The sequence below is a fragment of the Leiobunum rupestre genome, chromosome 4 (genome assembly GCF_980474605.1).
Source record: "Leiobunum rupestre chromosome 4, qqLeiRupe1.1.hap1, whole genome shotgun sequence".
Classification (NCBI taxonomy): domain Eukaryota; kingdom Metazoa; phylum Arthropoda; class Arachnida; order Opiliones; family Sclerosomatidae; genus Leiobunum; species Leiobunum rupestre.
This window is the reverse complement of record NC_143387.1, coordinates 53,993,925-54,016,479: the sequence shown is the minus strand read 5'-3', so window position 1 is coordinate 54,016,479 and position 22,555 is coordinate 53,993,925. Positions and strand designations below refer to the sequence as shown.

Below are 22,555 nucleotides of genomic sequence, written 5' to 3'. Positions count from 1 at the left end.
AACTCGATTTCCCCAAAGGCAGTGCTGTACTGTTACCCGTCTCTAACTCCGAACATATAAGAAAGAATATTCCATTTAAGTTGGTCATTGTGGAAAAGATAACATAGACCTCGTATCTGAGATTAGAAAACAGAGATTTCTGATTGACGGTGTTGTAAGGAGCGATTACCCACTTCCGGAACGAGACCTCCGAAGTAATGTGCTCCATCGGTTGCTGTAGTGCGCTAACAATACCACCATGACCGTAAGTTGATAATAAACCTTAGTATGGCACAGGACGAATTCGGTTAATGATAGTCTGTCGTGGAGTGATTGCGAAATAGGAAGTTTCCGAAACTCGTCCCTTCCTACTCTTTCCGTTGGCAAAATAGTTGGTTAGTTTGATGGCGAGAAATACAAGCGGACACGCGTTTATTTTTGAAATTATTTTTTTCTTCCGATTCAATAGTTCATCGTTATTTTCCAAAAGTAAGCGTTATTTACAATTTTGAAAGCATTTCAATTTTCAATAGGCCTTGGCTGGTCCGTCGAAAAAGCTACCGGCACACCATTGGCGATTTTCCGGGCTTCCTCCAAAGTTAATCTATACTATGTATAGATAATATGAAAAGTCCGGGGGCCGTGAGATGAACTTGTTTATCCGTAGTTAGAGTGCATACTTCAGCCGTTGACTGAAACGTCCTTCTAGGAACGTGCACTGGTCATGGGCAACAGAGAAAACCAAAAAAAGATTTTTCTGAAAATTCGGTAAGAACCAGACGGTTTTAAGTACCAACTGTATCGTATGTCCATGAATTCTGGATTTGACCACCACTGTTCCTTTTCCAACAGCGTTTGCGCATTGCCCATTCGCCATAGCGACGCCGTGCGATGTTTCAAAGTTCTCGAACGCCGTAAAATTCCGTCGGTCGTTCGTAATGGGCGTTGTTGCGCCATTGTCCACGTACCAACCATTATCGTAAGATGGTTCCTCAAAAATTGCAACTTCGGTTAAGTTTGAGGGGCATCTTTGTTCTTCGTTCCATTACCGGAAGTTGGATTATGAGATTTGTCGGGCCGCCCATCTCTAATCCATTTCTTGCAATACCGGACTATGTGTCCTGGTTTCTGGCAGTAATTGCATCGGAAGTTCTTGTAACGTTCTTTCAGACTTAGTCTCAGCGGCGGCGATCGAAAAACATTTTTGTGGGGGTACGGGTCATTATTTTTACATCCAAAAGTTCATATCATTTAAATTTAAGCAAGAAAATGTACAGCTCTGAATTTTTAATACTATATATATTTTTTAAAAGTGTTCTTTCTAATATCTCATCCGTCAATGAATACATTGATAACAAAAGTTAAGTCGATATCTTTCGAAAAAAAACTGTGTACATGGCTAGATAATTAAGCCTTCCTTGGCCACATACTTTACGAACAGTGTGAGACATAAGGCACTATCACTGGAAAATCGCCAGTTTAAAAATTAGCTGGGCCGGTTAAAAAATTAAATGCTTGGGGGTGTTAGTGGCCCTGGTGACCACTTAATAAATTCAAAGGATTTTCCCTTCAAGATTTTAGTTCATTAAAAAATATTATATTAATCCCTAAAATTGTTTGGTCTTGGCTTCTATGTTGCGTGCTTGGCCTTACAATGTGATTTTAAAATTTAACATTGCTCAATAAAGATGTTTCTATATATTGCTTAAGCAGATTTATAGTTCTTTATTTAACACTCCAAAATTTTTAAATACCCATATGTAAGCCTATGTCCTAGCACATGCATTGTCAAGAATAGATAATTTGACCATCAATTATGAAAGCCTGATTTTTAAGGTTAAAAATGGTAACTGGCCAGTGGCCAGTTTTTTAATTAAACTACCTAGGCTCTACTGGCCACGGGTCCTGTTTAAAAAAAATCCTTATTTCTCAGCCTGTTTACGAAGGTGTTTTAGGTAAAATAGGGTACACGACGCGACGATTTTCTGTTTGGACGAATCTATCGCAATCAATTTTACGGTTATATCATCTTAATGCTACTCGCATCTGCAATCTAAAAATAACTTCTGTAATTTTATTTCAGGGGGGGGGCTCTGGGGGCTTATTCTGTAAATATTCGAAATCCAATTTTCGATCGAAAACTAGATTTCGAACTTCGAGATCTCAACGAATGGTATTCGGTAAAGATTTCGAATAAGCATAAATCAATGCAAATTGTCGAAGTCGATCTCGACATGGTATAGGGTATCGAGATCGAAATCCCATTCGATTTTTTACAAAATCGCCCCCTTGCCCTCGTTTGTTTTTCCCTGTGGTGGCTCGAGCCCCAGAGCCCCCACGGGATCGCCGTCGCTGCAAGTTGGTCTTCCGTCTTCAATCTCTCTTGATTTCCCAGACGCTTTGGACGGTTTTGAACGACTAACAAGGAGAGTACCCGAGGTGTTTATTGCCGATTTTGTTCAAAGTCGGCCGTAATGTAGACCTATATGACATATGAAATTTACCAAAAGCAAACGTTGCACAACTAATTATATTAGCCATGGCAACCGAAAATGTTTTTGACCACTTAAAACCAAAAAAATCTTCATTTAAAAAAGCATGGGATTTTCTCGATTTCACAGGGTCCTAGCTATAAAAAATTTAAAAAAAAAATTAAAATAACGAAATGGGTAATTTGGACCATATTTAGGTCAATTTCATCAAGTTTGGGTAAATTGTAACATTTTTGGGGTAAAATTGTAACAATGTTTGGGAAAAAAAGGAAAAAAATCTTATTTTTGTTTTAAGTGGTCAAAAACATTTTCGGTAGCCATGGCAAATCGAATGGTTAGTGCAACGTCTCCTTTTGGGAAATTTCATATCTCATATAGGTCTACATTATGTCCGAATTTGAACAAAATCTGCAATAAACACCTCGGGTACTCTCCTTGCGAAGAATGTTCTAGGTCTCTCCGGAAAGCGCAGACGTGCGTGGTTAAATTATCTCTAGTTCGAGCTGACTTACTCAGTAGTTTCCAAGAAGAATTAAATGAGAAAAAACGAACTCGATCGTAACAGAACAAATAATAAAAATCAGCCATCAGTCATCAAGCAACTTTTAAAGCCATTAATTCAGGTGGCCGGGTTACAAATTAAGAAAGTATCTTTATAAATTAACTAACATCGCTCCAGTTCCGCGACTGTAACAGACCACAATGCACGTAAGGTCGAAATGATAGTGTCCACATCTTCGTTGGGGCCGGGTTTATACTCGACAAAACTTTGCATGAAATCAAAAACTTTATCCTCCGTAGCTCCGTCGTCCAGCCTATGCAGCTCGCCCCTAATTTCAAACGGCTACGTGAAACGCATAACCTTCTGCAGTTTATCGTCGGGCAACGAGCCTAACAAAATTCCATTAGCGTGATTTCAGCAGTTTTGTACTTGGCGAGATTGACTTCGTAAGATTTCAGATCGGCAGCGGTTGCCGACGCTCCGGGTTGAGCTGGCCTAATGAGTAATCCGCTGACTACGTCTTCCACCCCGTCCACCATTAAGTGTCATTCGTACTCGGTACTTCCAGGTCGTCCATCCAGTCTTCCCATCTAATGGCTTGATATTTATCCGTAATGCATCCATCCTGGTAACGTATGGCGATCGAAAACTTCGTTATACCCAACTCCACGTTAATAGTTTACGCGCATTAAGAGCGTGATCGGCTCGTAACCTATTGAGACTGTGTTCCACGTACAACTGAAAACGGTCAATTTTGGTAAAAACCAAGAAGATTTACATTTTAGATCAGATTACGTAATAGATGTTATCGGATAGTTATTATTTTTTTTACAACATACAATGCAAATTACGATTGATAAGAACCAAAATGAATAAATGAACGGAGTTATTGTTTTTATGAAATACAATTATATTTTAAATGACTAAGCAAACATAACCAAGTTGGCAAGCCAAAATATACCTCTCCTCGGAAGAATTGTCCCTAGTGGTATTAATTTATCGAGATGATCCTTTAAGATATATCTCCGCAATTCAGAGTTATTTACTAAAAACGTAATCCCGGTTCAATCCCGCCCGGTATAAAATTTTAATATTAATTAAAATAATTGAGACGAAACAACTGAGTTTAATTTATTCAGAATAATATAAATTAAGTAGTTACAACAGCGAGTTAGACGTATTAAAACAATGCACAATTGAATTTAACCCTATTTACAGAACAAGTTTATCATTTAAATATAATACGAAGCGAATTTTAATGAAAGAAATATCTACAGAGGGTATATTTCTCGCTTACGACATACTTGCCGTATCTTTAACGCTAATTTTATTTCAGCACTCGCCCTTGATGAAGATACCGTAGAATAGCTATATTCGACATCTGTTAGTGGACGACTCGTAGACTTCCTGTTGACGTTGTGACACATGCCGCATGAAAAAGACCAATACCGTCCAATTTCCAATATCATATAATGACTCGCACACCCAGGAAATCAATTACTGGATTAGGAATCGTAGATGTCCAAATATCCACACCAATAAAAAATGAATTAACAAGAAGCGAAAACCTTACCATTCACAAAGCACAGAAAGTCCCTTGCCTAAACGACAGCTCGTATATCAATAAATGACCGTAGACGGAATAGTTAGGGTTCTTTATAAATAAAACAAACGAACCCAATTGATGAACTGCATTAAACATCTTAATCAGTCGAGAAAACGTTTAAAATAAATTCGAAGTAATGACGACCCAGTTAAAAACCCAGACCACTATGTAAACAACTCGATATTTTCTTCATAAATGAACTAATGAACACACAATAGATTAAAAAAAAGACTAAAAAAACGAAATAAATTACATTAACCATTTTATCTGCTGACTGCGCTAAAGCAAGATTTGACCTTTAAATTTTATCATAGATTAACGTCAATGGTTGCCGAATTAACAGAGATCGCAACTAAATTTCTCCGTAATTACATTATACGACTTCTTGTCTACCCATAGTGAAAAGATCTACGAATTTCGCTCGCAACGTTTGGAGTTAAAGCCAGTCAAAGATGGCTGATTTTGTGCATTTTGAGAAGGTTTTCGTTTCGTATCTTTATTTATACGCGATACATCGCCATTCAAAAAAAGTACGAGAATAGCTTCATCTATCCAACGTAAAAGTCAAAATTGTCCAAAATGCAATAGAAAGCTAATTTGGCCGCTAGGGGTCACATGAACAAATATTTAGATTTGACAAATCCAGGTATTCTGAATAAACGAAATATGTACAAATATTTATTATATGCACTCTCTGGAATTTTCACCTAAAAATCGGGCTTTTGGAACACTGTGAAACGGCATGTTCGAAAAGTAATTGAACGCTAGTTCAATATGAAGTTGCCTCTCAACAACTCAAATTGCGAAGGTTGTCATTTCGGAAAGGAACATCGAAAGCCATTTGGATCTAGGGAACAGTATCGAGCGACAGCACCTGGAGATATTATCTACTCGGGCTTGTGTGGACCATTCGATGTCCAGCTCGGAGGTAGACAATGGTTCGTTTTACTTAAAGATGACTTTTCTCGATTCCGTAGTGTATATTTCGTTAAGCACAAGTCTGAGGCGCCAGCTAAAACCGAACAATTTCTGAACGAGGTTAAAACTCTGGGTCACACGGTTAAGTCGTTCCGTTATGACGGAGGTGGACAACTCGATAATGAAAAAATTAGAACCATCTTTGCCAGACAATTTGGAAAAGCAAATAATTGGAACCCCGTACATGTTAAAGCAAAATGGATCCGCAGAGCGGGAGAAACGTTCCATCTGCGAGGTCAATGCTTCACTCGCACGAATATTTACCAAAACCACTTTGGGCCAAACTTGTCAACACAGCGAACTGCCAAGTTATCCATTGAAGAGAAAACACCGTATGAAGTTTGATATGGGCGTAAGCCATAGCTATCAATCATTTACGAGTCATTGGTACGACGGTGTACGCGCACATTCCTTCGCAGAAACGACGGAAAATGGATCGGAAATCGACGAAATGTATTGTGATCGGTTACGACCAAGACGACTGCTATAGGCTTTATGATAAATCTTATCACAAAGTCATTCGTTCCCGAGATGTCTCGTTCCTCGAAGAACCCATTAGAAAATCCGAAGATGTACCGAGTGATAGCGCGGGAAACAACAATTTCATTCCAATTCCAACAAGAATGTTAAGCAGCTTGAAACAATCTGACGAGGATACTGAAACGGGATGAAGATGAAACTTCCGCTATCCAATCGACTGATCGACAATTAAGAAATCGTTCAACTCTTAGTATTCCTGATCGTTATCAAGCTGGTTTCTTACAAGAAGCTAACTTCTTCATGAACGTAAACGAACCGGAGACGTACGTGGAGGCAACTGGCATAAATTGTGGCAATCGGCCATGGACAGCGAAATAAATTATTTTCGTGAAAATTATACATGGTCGCTAGTATCTTTACCAAAGGACCGCAAAGCTCGATTGATCGCTATAAAGTGCGACTAGTAATTAAAGGTTTTCAACAGCGCAAAGGCATCGATTATAAGGAAACATTCAGTCTTGTCAAGAAGACCGGAACCATGGCGAGCTCAACGAGGAAATCTTTATGAGGCAGCCAGAGGGATACGATGACGCTACTGATCGAGTCTGCAAGCTAAAACGTAGTTTTTACGGGTTAAAACAAGCTTCGAGATGTTGGAATCGACCCTTCAGTAACTGCCTAAAATATTTGAGATTCAAACCTAGTGAAGCTGACCCTTGTCTTTTGGTAAAATGCAACGGGGTAAAGAAGTTTATTTTGGCTATTGATGTAGACGATGGTTTAGTCGCGGCAACAGACGTTGAAGATTCAAAACATTTTATTACGCAATTAGAACGAGAGTTCAAGATTACAGGCAAACCAGCCACGTAATCAAGATTTCGCAAGCTGGATATGCCAAGAGACTACTCGAACGTTTTGGAATGATCGAGTGTAAGCCTGTTCGACTCCGATTCTTAAAGGCGCAGAAACAGAGGAAGCTGCACCTACGACGAAATCAAGTTCCCTTATCGAGAGGCCGTAGATGGACTCATGTATCTGATGATAGTAAACCGACCAGACAACGCGTACGCAGTCGGTGTCGTATCAAACACCTTGGAAAACCCGACAAATGCAAACGTCGTCAAAGTGAAAAAAAATTTCCGCTATTTGTTGGGAACTCTTAGACTACGGCATCTTCTACAAACCGAATTATAATATCGGCGTCCTTGAAGGCTTCAGCGATGCTGACTATGCTGGTTGTTTACAAACAGGCAGATCAACTACGGGGGTCATAGGCGTGTATGCCGGAGGAGCTACATCTTGGTTCAGTCAATGTCAAGATCAGTGTCAGTCTCTACAATGGAGGCGGAGACCATTGCGGCCAGTGCCACTGCTCGAGACATCATTTGGCTCAAGCGATTACTCTCCGAGGTGGTAGATAAGCAGTTGCCCGTTCTCAGAGTCGACAACATGTCAGCCATTCGTCTAGCGCAGACTCCCGAGTACTATCGACGTACTAAGCATATAAGAACCCATAATTTCTTTGTCCGAGAAAAAGTGACTGAAGGAGAAATCATCATTGAACATGTCTCTACGGAAAATCAAGTCGCTGACATTTATACGAAATCATTACATAGACTCCGATTAAATAAACTCTGTTCCGAATTGGGTCTAACTACTTGACCAAGAGGAAGTGTTGATGTATTTTACCTTTTTTATGTTCGCGTAGTCATTTAAAATATAACTGTATATTATAAAAAAAACAATAACTATGTTCATTTATTCATTTTGGTTCTTATCAATCGTAATTTGCATTGTATGTTGTAAAAAAATATATAATAAATATCAGATAACATCTATTACGTAATCTGATCTCAAATATAAATCTCCCTCGTTTTTACCAAAATAGATTGTTTTTACCTCTCCGAGGGAACTTTGTACCCTAGGAGGGGTTATACAACCACCGTGTCTGTCAGTCTGTCTGTCAGGCCTGCGAACGCGTTCGCATTTTCGGGGCAAAGGGTAATCACTGCGTACCCAGTTTCTTAGAATCAGGGAAAAGGTTTTTCCAAAAGCGCCCTCTTTTTGTCATTGGGTGTAGTATAATTTTTTAATCGGCCGGGATTCAAACCCGAGCCCTCTTGCACGACAGGTGACGGATACAGTTATACCAGAAATACATGAACCGAAATTATCAGCGACTGCTTTTTTATTCTGAGGCGTTTTCCCACAGCGCTAGGGGAGGGTGACAAGGAAGCATTCAAATATTTCAACCCACCCGCGGCCAAGGTATATTTTTGAGTGCATGCCGGGTAGAGTATTATGCCATCTAGTGAGTGAAAAATGAAATAGTTCCAGTTGAACGAAGGTCAAATTATCGAACGTATTATAGTCTGCGAACCTAGGCTTACTAGTTGATAGATTGTGAAGTTGTAGTATCATTTAGTATGCAGTCGGAAAGTAGTTTAACTTTTTAAATAATGGAAGAAAACTTAAGAATACGTGATAAATTGATAGGATATTTAAAAAACCTTAACCGGCCGTTTGTTGCGTCAAGAAAGCAGGTTTTTTTAAACTAAATTGATATCTGATATAATGGTAGCTGTAATTCTTTACACTGACTGAAAAAGGTACTTTTAAGTATTTTTTGAGTCCGTGTTTTTTTAAAGTTTCTCACGGCGGCCACCAGGGTGAGTATTCAAATCTGTACCACGGACCCGTAGAGGATTGCATTCCGCGGAGGGGGGGACTACAACCGAGTAAAGAGAGGGGGAGACGGGGAAAACGCCTTTAGTATAAGCGGGATAGGTCGCTGATAATTTCGGTTCATGTATTTCTGGTTATACGCTTCACTGAAAATTAAAAACTCTTCCGAGGAGAGGTATATTTTGGCTTGCCAACTTGTTAGTTGTGCGTGAAACACAGTCTCAATACTACGAAGATAATTTGTTCTGAATACCGGTAGAAAGTGGGTGAACGCTATTACCCCTATAGCAAATTAGAGTCGGGCCGACGTCGGAAAAAGGTACTAAACACTAAAGTCAGCCGACGGTCGGCCGACCTTTGGATTTAGGGTCGAAATGTCCTAGGGGTAAAAGGGTCGGCCGACCGTCGGCCGCATACAAAACGTCGACTCATTACCGCCTTTTAATAGACCTATGAACCGACTCCGAAACGACGTCGGGCCGACTTTATATTAATGCTTATTTCCGACACAAAACTGATCGAATTATTAGATGCCGCGTTTTTCAAATACAAACTAGTTTGAAGAAAAAATGAAAGTGAATTAAAAATTATCTCAGAAAATCATCAAAAAGTCAGAAAATAATTAATTAAAATATCCCCTTTTCCTAAATACATATGGTCTGTTTCATAAAGCTAATGTCGAATCCAATAATTAAATGTAAGGTTTATTTTAAGTCTGATAATGGTCGGCATACCGACCATAAATAGTCACAAAAAAGGATTTACGGTTTTAGTGTCGAAAAGCGTTCGGACGTTTTTAGGTCGGCATTTGGTCGTCGACTATAAAGCGACTTGTCGACCGTACCCCGACCCTAAAACGACTTCATGTGCTACAGGGGTACATTCGCGCAATGGAATGATTTCCAGCCTAGGATACGAGGTCTATCATATTATCTTTGATTGCGGAGACGTTAAAAATCCGAAACGCTCATAGCGTTTTCCATTTAACTGTTCTCGAGCACTCGAGATAGAGCCGATGAACTTTTCATGTGCAATTTTTTTGCTTGGATCTGCTCCGAAAAATTAACGCTTGTTACATTTATTGCTCTCGAGCGCTCTGAGATTTTGGTCCGCATGAGGACATTTTTTCGCGTGTTCCTTTTCAACAAGAAAAAAAAAGCGCTTGAGTTTTCGAATCATGTTCCATTTCTCTGTCGATCGGTTTGAGATCAAAGACGTCAGCGACGTATTCGGAGCCAATTTCGAGGAATCAAATTTAAAACACTATTAGTTTCCATTAGGCTAGCACGCAAAACGTCGCAAATCTCAATTTTTGGCAAGCACAAAGATAAAGAAAAATACTTTGTTACAGACTGGTGCTAGTGGTAACTAACTAAGCTTAACGCTTAATTTCTACTAGCGCTCATCAAAATGTTAACGCTCGTAAAAAAATTGTAAAAGGCCTACTCTTAATCCAAGTTGAAACCTTATTTACGAGGTCCCATGAAGTGAACCTTCAGAAAAATTGGTATTAGCTTAAAGCATCAATCAGCTCTATCATTGCCACCTGTATTATGATAGCGCCCTTGTTATTAGATATAGCCATGAATATAGCCGATTCTTCGAAAAAACGACTTTACTGGAGATCGTGGTGCCATCTATTAATGGAAAAGGAAGCTAAGATTCAAAATAGCGAAACGATAAGGTCGTCAGAGAACCATTATAGAGTATTATAATTAGGCCACTTATACTCTACTTACGAGGAGTGTACCCGAGGTGTAAATCACCGATTTTGATGAAACTCGGGGGGTATGTAGACCTTGGGGAAACATGAATTTTCACCAAGGGAAACGTTACGCTGGGCTTCCGTTTTACTATGGCAACCGAAAATGTTTTTGACAACATAAAATGAAAAAATCTACATTTAAAAAAGCATGGGATTTTCTCGGTTTCACAGGGGGGTACATCATAAAAGTCAATCGACATAGGTTCTCACACAGGGTTAGAGTTATGGACTAATCGCAGAATGTCACAAGTGGCCTCAATCAAACCGTGTTACCAGTGGCGTAGCTGAGAACTCAGAGGCCTCCCCGCCAAAGTCTTTATGGGGCCCCCTTTTCAATTTTTTTATGGTGAGCGGACCATCAGCTACGCCACTGCGTGGGACCCGGCGTGGATCCCCGTTAGTACGCCAACCCATATCGTTGATTTTTTGACTATGCTTCTTCCGTGAAACATCAATATTTTAAGAAATACGCTCTCTTTTGGGACCCGGAGGTAAGATGTTACCGGGGTCCGGACCCGCTCTCGACGGCCGTGAAGGCGCACAGGGAGAAAAATCACCCAGCCAAAAAAATAAAAAAAACAAACGCGCTTAAAGACAAACACATAAGACATATACAAAAAGAGGATTAATTAGCGCGGAAAAGCTTTATGAAGAAGTTGACAAGTGTCTGAAATCACATCTTGCCAACCCGCGTGTACAACGGTAAGAAAGCCCACCACAGTGGCTGGGAGACCCCGCGCTCGGAGCGAAAGTTGAAGATTCCCCTGCGTTTCCGCGAAGGAGGCACAATCGAACCGGACATGCGCGTAGTCTTCCCGTTGCTTTGTTTCTATTATTTCATTTTCAGGAGATGGCAATGCGGTCGTTAAAAAAATACAAAAAAGCGCGCCCATTGTGAAAGCAATTAACACCCAACTCTCTTATTTCAAACCCCTGGGAACAATTACGAAAAATTAATTGCATCTATTTTTAGATCCAAAAAAGGAAGAAGACAGAGGTTTAGAAGATTGGGAAATTGCAGTTATATCAATTCTTACTTTACTTGGAGTTATTTTACTAGCAGCATTAATTTACGTTTTATACACATCGTAAGTTTAACAATAGAAAAACTAAGTGAAATAGTTTATTGCAAATTCCTTTTACGCTTTTGGGTCCATTTCTAATCGAGATTGCATTAAGAGTTTGATCTGGAAGTGATTTGGAAAGCTGTAAAAGGAAAACGCCATTAAGTTAATAGTTTTGATTACAGTTGGAAAAAGAAAAAAGTGCGTCCAACTGCAGCAGGGCCAACAGTTCATCATATAATGGGACGTAGGGTTCGAGCCACTTGAATCTTAAATCTTCCAACTCCAATTAAATTTAACAATTTTCTTGTATAAAAACTTTTTATCCAAAATATTAATGAATAACTTAATGTGCAATTATAAATCGCATTTCAAATTTTTCTTATATAAAATAACAACAAACAAGTTCATAAGGTTAACGAAGATTGATTAACCTAATGTTCCCAAATTAAATTGAACTGCATGAATGAGATTGAACGTTTTTAATCATCAGACATATTTAAAACCTCAACTACCGCTTCTAAAGCATAATTATAAAGTTGGTTGTTAATTTCAGTTTTCTTTCGAAGCTCTTTACGCAGGTTGACTTTGTTATCTCCAGGTTCGTTATCCACCTGTTTTAAAAACGAAATTAATAAAATTGACTCGATTACCCCAAAATAAATATATTGACCTTATTTCCTAGTTCATGTATGGCAATTCTCATATCTTTGAAAGTTAAAGCGTTAGTATCCACTTTGTTACTTCGAATGGTTTGAGTGTGCATTTTGGTGATAGAGTCTTCACTACTTGACATTTCACGTTTAAATTGAGAAATGCTATGATTTGGTTTAAATTTCTCATTTGATTGAATGTAATACGGAATTGGTATGTAGAAAACGTTTAAAACAGGCCCTGAAATTTATAAAATATAATACATTTATTTATATAATAAACAAAAAATGATAAATAGCTGAAAAACTTTTTTTTAAATTTAAAATTTTTATGGAACATTCCTCATGCAGGTGGACATTTACTTGTGTAAAATTTAATGACCTTGAACCATGTCTTCAAGATCATTAAATTTTACACTAGTAAATTCAAAAACTATCTTGAGAAGCTGTGAAATTGAAGGTTAATGAATTGAACCTGATTTCTGTAAGATTGGTTGTCAAGGCGGCAAGTTTAAGAATAATTGAACACCGTCGTTAAACAAGCTCAAGCATGTAACATAGTCGACGGTGGCAAAACTGAACTGTTGTAAACTACTCAGCATTTATTTGATTTAGTCACATTAAAACTAATCAGATTATTTTATTATCAAACACTGAATTCATTCACCTTCAATTTCCCAGCTTCTGATTGGTCAAATCAAAGTTATTTGATCTAATAATATGGCGAGCAACAGCTTTCAAAATGGAACCAAATCCATAAACCCAACGCTTTGAGTTTTTGAATGATATTCAATTTTACACTAGTAAATGTCCCCCCCCCCCCCCCCTGCATGAGGAATGTTTCATAGAAGTTTTAAATTAAAAAAATAAAACTTTTTTTGTTTTTAGTGGACACCCTGTATATAAAATACACCACTTATTGACCTACCTTTGTGGTTTATTGTACGAATACATTGTTTGCTAGGAATATGCCAAACTTTGGCAGAACTATCGTAGGAACCAGATAATAGGTTAGAGCCATCAAAATTTAAAGCCAAACTTGTAACTTGTTTTCTGTTACAAGATATTACAATTATTTTCATTCCTAAGCCAAGAATGTAAACAAACTTACGCGTGTCCCGAAAAAACCCAATCTTCTTTTTCTTTCTCAGTCAAATGAATGTCCTTATCCGCTGACTGTTGACAGATTTATTCAAATAAATCCAATTTACAAATGCATAAAGAATAACTTACTAAATTGAACAGATTGATTTCGTAAATTCGACCATTAACAGCTCCCACGTAAAGATGAAACTCGCAAGGATCCATTACGATACTAGTTAGAGCTACGTCAATTACGAAAGAAAGGAGCATATGTCCAGATGACAATTTATAAATTTTGCACGTTTGATCCAAGGAAACTGTGACAACTTTGGCATCATCACGGAAATATCCAATATGGATATCTGTGACTTGCAACTGATGGTCGTTCCAGCTATGCATAGGTTCTGGTTGCTCATTGGCTTCTGCGTTGATGACTCTTTAAATACACAGTATGTAATAAGAAAATATAATAAAAAACATTGGGGCTTAATAAACATACTTAGCAAGATTCCAAACAAAAACTTGACCATCCGCAGCTCCAGTTACAAAATGAGAGTCAGATTCATTAAATTTAATACAAGTTATGGTTTGCAGATGGGAGGACACAACAGTTAAAAGTTTTCCATCAGAAAGTTGCCAGACTTGGAACTTTTCTTCAAAAGATGCAATACAGAACAATCCTTTATGAGAAACTGCAAGTGCTGTTGGTTTACCAGGACATATTATTCTCATGTGTACTTGTTCCTATACATAATGGTTACATAGAAACAATCTGAAGATAAATATAGAATATGTTTTTAGAACATACCCTTTTATTGAGAGCCCAAACCAAAATTATTGGTTTATCTTTCTGAGCTGCTATGAGGTAACTTTCTCCTATAAAAGCCATTCCCCGATTCAAACTGACTGAGTTGTTAGATTTGTACGTAGCCAAAACAGTGCCTGTATTGGCATCCCGTATGCATGCGTTAAATGGCTCTCCTGCTCCATCACTTGTCAAAATGGCCTTTAAATTAATAAATATGCTTTTGTTATTAATTTGACATAAACACGTGAGTAATGCATTACCAAGGCCTAAGAAACGATCAAAGAACCTTGCTAAAGTTGCTAGTAGCTAATTTCTACAAAACATTTTCTATTTAAAAAAAAATAACCTTTATTATACTTACTTCAAACTTATCAAAGCCTGACATTATAAAGAAAATAAGCAGATTCTTTTTTAGACGAAAATTATTAATAATTAAAAGCGTTGAAAGTCAGACTAGTGAGACTACCGCCAGTCCGCCACCACACCAACAATCAGCGTTGCCAGTTCCTGAAACTCAAAATAGGTGGGTTTTTTTCGTCTGTCCTGGGTTTTTTGAGCAGGTTAAAACCATAGAAATCTCATAGGTAACTAGAATGCTGCCGTGTAACTGGCAAATGGGCCAAACGCCTTGGCAGACGATAGCCAGATCTCAGCCAATCAGAGCTCAAAGAGTGGTTCTGCCAAGAATTTAATGTCACCAGAGATAATGACGTCACCTATCTCCCGCTATAGTAGCGGATCCAAGGAGGATTATTATCCTCCTTGGCGGAACCACTCTACGGCCTCTCATTGGCTGAAGGTTCAAGGCGAACTGGCGTCAAGCTCGGCCGTAGGCGGCAGCATTCTAGTTACCTATGAGAGTTCTATGGTTAAAACAGAGAGTGTAAAGTCGCTTTACACTCTCTGATTAAAAAGTGTAGCCATATGACGTCATATTACTTCAATTCTGTCTTGACGAAAGAAACGAGTTGGAGTAAGAAGGGAGTAGTTAAAGGTTAAAGGTTATTTATAAAAAGTTTCCCGTCATGTTTTCGTGAAACGAAATTTAAGCAGACGACAAAGCTAGATTACTCCCTCTACACCTCCTTTCGAGAAGGAGTAAAAAGTGTAACCTTCGAGCTCTGGAACAAGCGAACAAAATTCGGGACAGGGTTAATCTTACCCCGAGAACAGGTGAATAAAACGTCTTAGGGTAAAAAGTTTACACTTTTTGTCCCCGGACAAGCGAAAAAAAACCACCTATTATCGTACCAGAGCCAAAAAATTATCGATTTCAAAAATACATTATCGTAAGCCCGAAAACTGGCGGTAAATTTCAGAGGTGGGCAAAAATTGTGAGCGCTCATTTTTGAATATGTCTTGCAAGGCCTTTTCAAAAATGAGCGCTTACAATATTTGCCCATCTCTGGTAAATTTGAATTTTCTGTGAAATACGTTTTAAACTTGTTAAATCATAGACAGTATATATCCCTTAGGGATATATACTGTCTATGGTTAAATCAAAGTTTTTATTAACACCATGGAGGAAGAGAGGGGAGGCTTTATGAATAACCTTTTTACCCCGGGAGCTTGATGCCAACTCCCACAGGGTAGGAGAGTGGGGGCTGACAAAAAAGGGGATCAGCACCCGTCAACTCTCTATTTTTTTATTGAGAGCCACTGGCCCAAGCGGGGGGAGGGGATTAGGGGAAAAAATTTAAAATTAGGTAGGGAAAATAGGAAAATAAAAATTGGTTACGTTACTTACATAACATTTATTAACTTTAAAACAAGCAAGTATATTATAATATCACACATAATAATTTGTAACGCTAGATCCCGCTCTCGTATAGGGTAGGAAAACAGAGTTTCAAAAACGGCGTACAAATCAATATGTTCCAGAAATTTCCGTAAAATGTTTAATAAATATTTTTTAATTAAATTGAGAGCCCCGGTGGCCCGCAACCCCCGTTCGAATGATTTATTTTAAGAGCCCACTGATTTTTATTAAGAGCCATTGGCCCCAAGACTCCCGCTAATTCCAAGTCTGCTCACGGCCTGACTGCGGGTTCTCTAGTTCGCTCCCTCTATTTTTGTTGAAATTGTTTCCCGTTGTGAAACTACACCGAGTACGGCTAAACACTAAAAGAGGGCGCCAAATAGGGAACACGTGAGACGACACGAGAGCCGACGGGTGCTGATCCCCTTTTTTTGTCAGCCCCCACTCTCCTACCCTGTGGGAGTTGGCATCAAGCTCCCGGGGTAAAAAGGTTATTCATAAGAATCATAAAGCCTCCTCTCTCTTCCTCCATGTTAACACTTAAAGTTCGACGGATTTTTTCAGCCAATTTAAAAATTATAGTACATTATCGTACGCGCAAGCAGAATTATTGAAAAATGCGTTCTATATAATAGTAAGTCTCAAAATGAGCTCGAAATTATCGAAGTGTACGATAATTATCGTACGTCTGGCACCGCTGCCAACAATCCATTATCTGCTGCCGCGAAATAGCCAAACAAGGGTTACCAGATTCCAAATGCTGGATTATCGTATTCGCGACCGAAAACTATCGCTACGCCCCCTTTGGTTCGTCATTGAAACCTAGATAGGTAGCGGCTAAAAAAGACGCTATTTGTTTTACCTCATCTTTATTTGAAAATCTGACTTTCAAAAAAATATAATTTTTGCATCGTTTTCTTATATTTTGATAAGTTTATTTAAGAAAAAACATTCTTATGACTTTTTAATTTGTCTGTAGCAGACGCTAGATCATAGGCGCCACCTTGGAGAATCTAATGCCGTTACGCCACCTACACTCGTTTCGGTCGCGAATAGAGTTTTGATTTGGATCGTACTAGATTAAGAAGGATCGTATGACTGAAAACAATTAAACTCAAAAGTTATTTAAAGATAATAAAAAACAGTTTGTTAAACCTTCGTATAGAGTGCTTTCAATTCGAAACTCACGACGTCACCAGTATAATTTGCCTATTGATATCAAACGGTAAGCAGCATACTATGTACTATGTAAAACCAGAGAACACTCAACAGAGGGAAAGGCAATGCAAGGACAGTATCTACTGTCCTTGGGAAATGACCCGGCGGAGAGCGTCCAAAAATACCTTCTCACTCGTTTCTAAACGAGCAGGCTTATTTTACCTTTGCGCATGCGCGCGCTTCGAATAAGTTACGTACTTATATTGATAGCCCCGTAATTCGGACTTCGCGGTTCTCAAGGGCATTGTAACTGCTGACAATTTTGACAGCGCTAACAATGCCGGACTTAATCCTTCCACATGGAGAGGTCGGGAGAGCAGGGAACACTTAACACCTGGCGCAGTACGTCACTCTCGCCTGCGCTTTACGGTATAGAGCCTGATATTTAGCCAAGCGAGAGAGGGAAAATTCAGCCGGATTTTTAACGTTGTGCTGCCTTTCCCTCTGTTAAGTGTTCCCTGGTAAAACCGGGTCACATTAACGAAAGCTCAAGTTATGGTTGTATCCGTTATTCAAGTGGCAGCATTTATACGAGTTATTCCAAGGACAGTATCTACTTCTTAAAAGGACGTTCAAGAAAGACCTAGTCGATTTGAAATACGTCATTCGGTCGTAACTTTGGCTTCACAACGAATGACGTATTTTAAATCTTGAAAGTCCCTTTAAAATATCATCCTATTTCGGGTAAACGGGAAAATTGTTTCGGGCAAATGTAATGGACATTCCCCAACCCCGACTATCCATTACCCCAACCAACTTACACCTTGTTTTACCCACAACACCAACTATTCATTACTCTAACTGCTGAAGTAATGAGCTGGTTTTTTGGGCAGTTGGCGTTGTGGGTTGCTCATAACGCCCACTAAATAAATACCGCGATACAGTAACCACGCAGTGGCGTAGCTGATGGTCCGCAGGGCCCGCGGTGCGGGGGGGGCCTCGAGCTTCAAGGGGGCCCCGCTAACCATAAAAAAATTAAATAGGGGGGCCTCATAGAGATTATTGCGGGGGGGGCTCTGAGTTCTCAGCTACGCCACTGTAACCGCGGTTGGCGTAATGGTCTACTCATAACCCCAACTAATTCGCGGGATACAACAGCGGTTGGCGAAATGATCTACTCATAATCTCAAAATCATCCTTCAGCGTATCGATGGCAGAGTTAACATGTAGAGGGATCAACGTATATGAAATACGGGGGACTATTTTACACTAATATTTAATACTTGATATTTTATATTAATATTTCACAATTTCACTAATTACGATTCCAGATGGCCCAATGATGTAATATAAGAATTGGGCTGGGTGGCGCCACCAGTACGTTCGCTACGTTCTCGAATATGATTATTCCCCGATCACTCTATATATAGGAGTTTTAACTCTGCCATAGATACACTGAAGAATGATTTAGTAGTTAGTGTTATGAGTAGGCCACTTCGCCAACCGCTGTTGTATCGCGGAATTTAGTTGGCGTTATGAGCAACCCACAACGCCAACTGCCCAAAGCAACAACTTCTCATTAATCCAACAGTTGGATGTCTAATATTACATTTATACACAACTTAACTTTTTTACTTGAGACTAAGTTTAAAAACGTTTTATTTCGGTAAAAGCTTTCCCCATTTTTACATTCCTTATACCCTCTTCAGACGACCATAAAATAAGTCGATTTCGGTTTATTAGCAATTATACAGTTCCCGGTTTTTAAAATAAACTTTGGTTTACTAAACCTGGTTCAATATGTCTCGTCTGCAGAGGGGAATTCCATCTTTGCAACAATTTATACTCTGTATATATTTTACATTTTGTTTTCCCAAAATATCTCTCTCTTTACATCTTAGCTTTTTCCCTATGAATATTTTCTAATACAGAATCCTAAACACTGAGCAATAAATTATCCCCAAAACATTTGGTTTACCTGAAATAAGAATCACAAATTATCTCAAAAAAGGTTTCACTAAGAAATTTCAAGAGTTTGTTATACAAAGGGTTTTGAGCTGATATGTTTAACCAAAAGTGACATAATTGCCAAAAGGGTGACAATCCCTGCACTTTCGTATGCTAAAGGTTTAATGAATGCTCGACTCGAGGTCGACCACATTAAAGACTATTTATTGTCGCCTTTCTGGATCTTTTTTAGTCTATGGTATTATATCGTAGGTAGATGGCGATAGCATCTCCACAGAATGACGAAAAATCAAAAAATACACTAACTTTGACCAGTGCTACTTAGTTCCTCCGTTCCTCCGTTCCTCACTACGAGGCGTTATTTGTTGGTTTTAACTTCCTTCCCTCCCCAAGGCATACTTTCCCTTCTCCCCTCCCAACTTGTATTTCGCTCGTAACATTCATTACGAAATAGGTCCGATTGACACACTTTTGGTAATTATGTCACTTTTGGTTTAACCAAGGGTAGAAACTGGCTACCCAAAAAAGTTATTTATCTGATTTTGAAGTTCACAAATACGCCGCAAGTGAACATGGCGCTGTGTATAACTTCCATGTAACGATGGCGAAGGATCTCTTTTGCCAGAAAATTTTTACTTGAAAATTCTAAACGCTTTCATAATTAAAACTGAAGTTTACTTCGGCGAAATTATGACAAATTATTGCATCATAACGTAAGATTGACAATTATAAACTTTCGCTTCTTTTCTGAAGGTACTTATAGTAACTTATTTTGAAATTTGAGATCAGAAATTTGGTTTTCATTCTGGAACAAAGTATATACACTATTAGCTTGTTCTTGGGTAGTTTTCATTTATGGCAGACAAATTTCAGAAAACCACAAGCGGATTGTAGTGAAACGATAATAATTGCATTTTTACGTCATAAATACGTTACCCAGTCTATTTAAAACGGTAGAATATGTCAATTTAATTAAAGTTAATAACAAATGGTTTGATTGCGGTTCTCATATTAGGTTGACTACATTTTTAAATAAAAGGTTTTGGCGAGTGTGGCGGTGGGAAAATGAAAAAGTATAGCTTCTCTGAAAGTTTGTTTCAGTTGCGGTATGACATTTTCTTTGAAAAACCGTCGTGGGAGGACTACACTTTTACACATCAATTATCTTAAATTGGTTTATGTTAATAATATTATTATTACGATAGCTACGGGTTAAGCCCGTTATTATATTATAGCCAAATCTTTGGCGGCCGTTTTACAGGCATTTGTGAAGGCATTTTAGGGTTCAAATATAGTAGGTGTTACACTTATGAGGGATGGGTTTCTTTAGTAAAAAAGTTCAAAAAGACAGGCTACTGCCACAGTTCCATAGCTACTAAAGTCATACGCCCATTCTTAAGTCAGTGATTACTTTGATTAACCTTACTATGTTTATTGGCGGATTTATGCCTTTTTTTAAGCCCTACTGCGACTTAACTAGGTGCGTGTAACTTTAGCTAAATGATGAAAAATAATTAATTATTTTAAATTCACTAGTTCTTCAAAAACAACTCTAGAAAAGTAAATGCTCTAGTTCTACTTGCAAATGTAAAATTATCTTATCATGCATTAGAATTGCAAAATGCATTATTTATCCAATTGGGCTAAAAATTCTGAATAGTTGCTTGAAATATAAACAAATAATTCCAAATTATAAAACCAAATTAAAATCAACAAAAATTTTTGAAACTTTATTACAAGAAAAGTTCTATAAAAAAACTTATCCTTATCAACAATATGGCAAAATTAAGGAAAAACATCTCACAATTTGAAAGAAAAAATACAAACAGGCCAAAACATGATGAGAACATGCCAACAGCCTGGACAAATAAAGAATTTAAAATAAATAATTGAGGCCACACAATAATAAAAGTTGTATTGGATAGGACGCGTTACTGAAATTATCCTCTACACTTTGGTAAAGGGTCTTCTGATTTTAAGCAAAATCTACAGGTTCATTAGTTATGTCTTTTCATACACAGATCGAATCTGTGCCATCATTCATCACAAAATATCGAAAAGTTACATTTTTTTCAAATCTCCTTCGTTGACGATGTGGCTTTGACTTTTAAGTTGTCCTTCCAACATACTTTTTAGTTGTTTGTAAGTTTGATATTTCCTTAATGACACATTATTTTGAATCTTAATTTATGCGTATTTTATACTTAAATAATTCTGTCATACGCATATTTCGGTTTAAACATCTTATAAAGTCTGTATTAGTTTTTCTTCTTTTTTAAAATTTTTCTAAGCACTTTTAAAGTGAAAGACAATAGTTTCGGTCTTGGTTTTGTCAAAACAACCAAAATGTCAACAAAACAAAATGAGTCCCTTTTGTCTTTGAGGATTAAATTTTTGACTCTATAATCGTTTCGTCTTGCAACATTTCATTAGTCTCACTAGATTCTGTTTTGCCATTATTTTCGTCATCTTCATCATCATCATCATTTTGCATGAGTTTACGAGCCAATTTGACAGCGTAATATTCGTTATAGTGACTTTTTCGTTTTTGCTCAAAAAGCTTCCGTTTTTCTATTACAGTTGGACATTGGTTACACTAAAATAGAAACTAAACTTTTAAATGTAACATACCTCTTTCTTCCTCTGTTTCATTGGCAAGTTCATCTTCACTGTCACTTTCTCCTTCTAACATGGCTTTGGGTAAAGCTTCCGACCCCAACTCAATCCTTCAAGTATAAGCAAATAGAAATATAATCAAAAGAAAAATAAAACAGTTAATTTATAATTACTTTTTAGCTAAGAGATTTAGGTCAAGAGGTTCTCTTTCTACAGGAACTTCTCCATCAACTTCATCTTTGTAGTAGTTGTAGGGGGTTTTGGGTTCTTCAATTTTCATATGGCCATAATCTTTATCAGGGGGGTGTAACGTCTGAAGAATATTCATTTCATCCCATTTTATATCTTGCGCTCTGGAAGTATATTACTTACACTTTTGAGAGCGTAACAAATTTACAACTATAATATTTCTACTCTTTAGTTTCTTGATTTCAAGGTGATAATACAAATGAAATTCTGAATTACTAAGATGATTAAAACTGTCTTCGTACATCGTATGGTAATAGCTCCGTAAATGTGTCTTTAGTTTTATTGTTATGTAGTTAGTAGAATAATATTCTACAACTAGATTTAATGTTTAACACGCAGGCCTTGGTTAACTCACCTTCTCTGTGCTTCTTGCTGTTCAAAACTAGATGATGTTTTCAAAATACCCTTTTGGGGTCTTTTTAATAGATTTTCCGCCATTTACAAAACTTAACACATACGAAAAGAACTAATTATTAATTATGAAAACCGAATTTAACTCGGAAAGTTCAACCACCATTCTGGTTCCACGCTTTTCGCGTATTGGATAATTGGGGCATTGAGTTAGGAATATAGTACTTCTAGAGCCACAATTTATATCTGCAGTGGCTGGGGTCTTGAGGAACACTTTCTTGAAATATGTACGAACCGAAACAATTATCATTAGTCGGTAGCGTCACCTATCTTTCAAAGAAAATATAATTATTTTAAAC

The 22,555-nt window shown here is 37.9% G+C and overlaps 2 protein-coding genes across 2 annotated transcripts; both read right to left on the bottom strand.

The window, feature by feature from the left end:
- Positions 1–12,018: 12,018 nt before the first annotated feature.
- LOC149948299 (WD repeat-containing protein 18) lies at positions 12,019–14,574 on the bottom strand. The gene is made up of 8 exons (XM_090171715.1): positions 14,457–14,574; positions 14,096–14,293; positions 13,787–14,031; positions 13,438–13,723; positions 13,316–13,380; positions 13,133–13,257; positions 12,225–12,445; positions 12,019–12,165 (listed from the first exon to the last, which is right to left on the bottom strand). The coding sequence occupies exons 1-8, from the start codon at positions 14,478–14,480 to the stop codon at positions 12,034–12,036; spliced, it is 1,296 nt and encodes a 431-aa protein (XP_090027841.1). The 5' UTR covers positions 14,481–14,574; the 3' UTR covers positions 12,019–12,033.
- Positions 14,575–20,683: 6,109 nt separating this feature from the next.
- Positions 20,684–22,511, bottom strand: LOC149948298 (protein phosphatase inhibitor 2-like). Its single transcript, XM_090173287.1, has 4 exons — positions 22,201–22,511; positions 21,770–21,949; positions 21,612–21,706; positions 20,684–21,551 (listed from the first exon to the last, which is right to left on the bottom strand). The coding sequence occupies exons 1-4, from the start codon at positions 22,281–22,283 to the stop codon at positions 21,367–21,369; spliced, it is 543 nt and encodes a 180-aa protein (XP_090029413.1). The 5' UTR covers positions 22,284–22,511; the 3' UTR covers positions 20,684–21,366.
- Between the last annotated feature and the right edge of the window lie 44 nt (positions 22,512–22,555).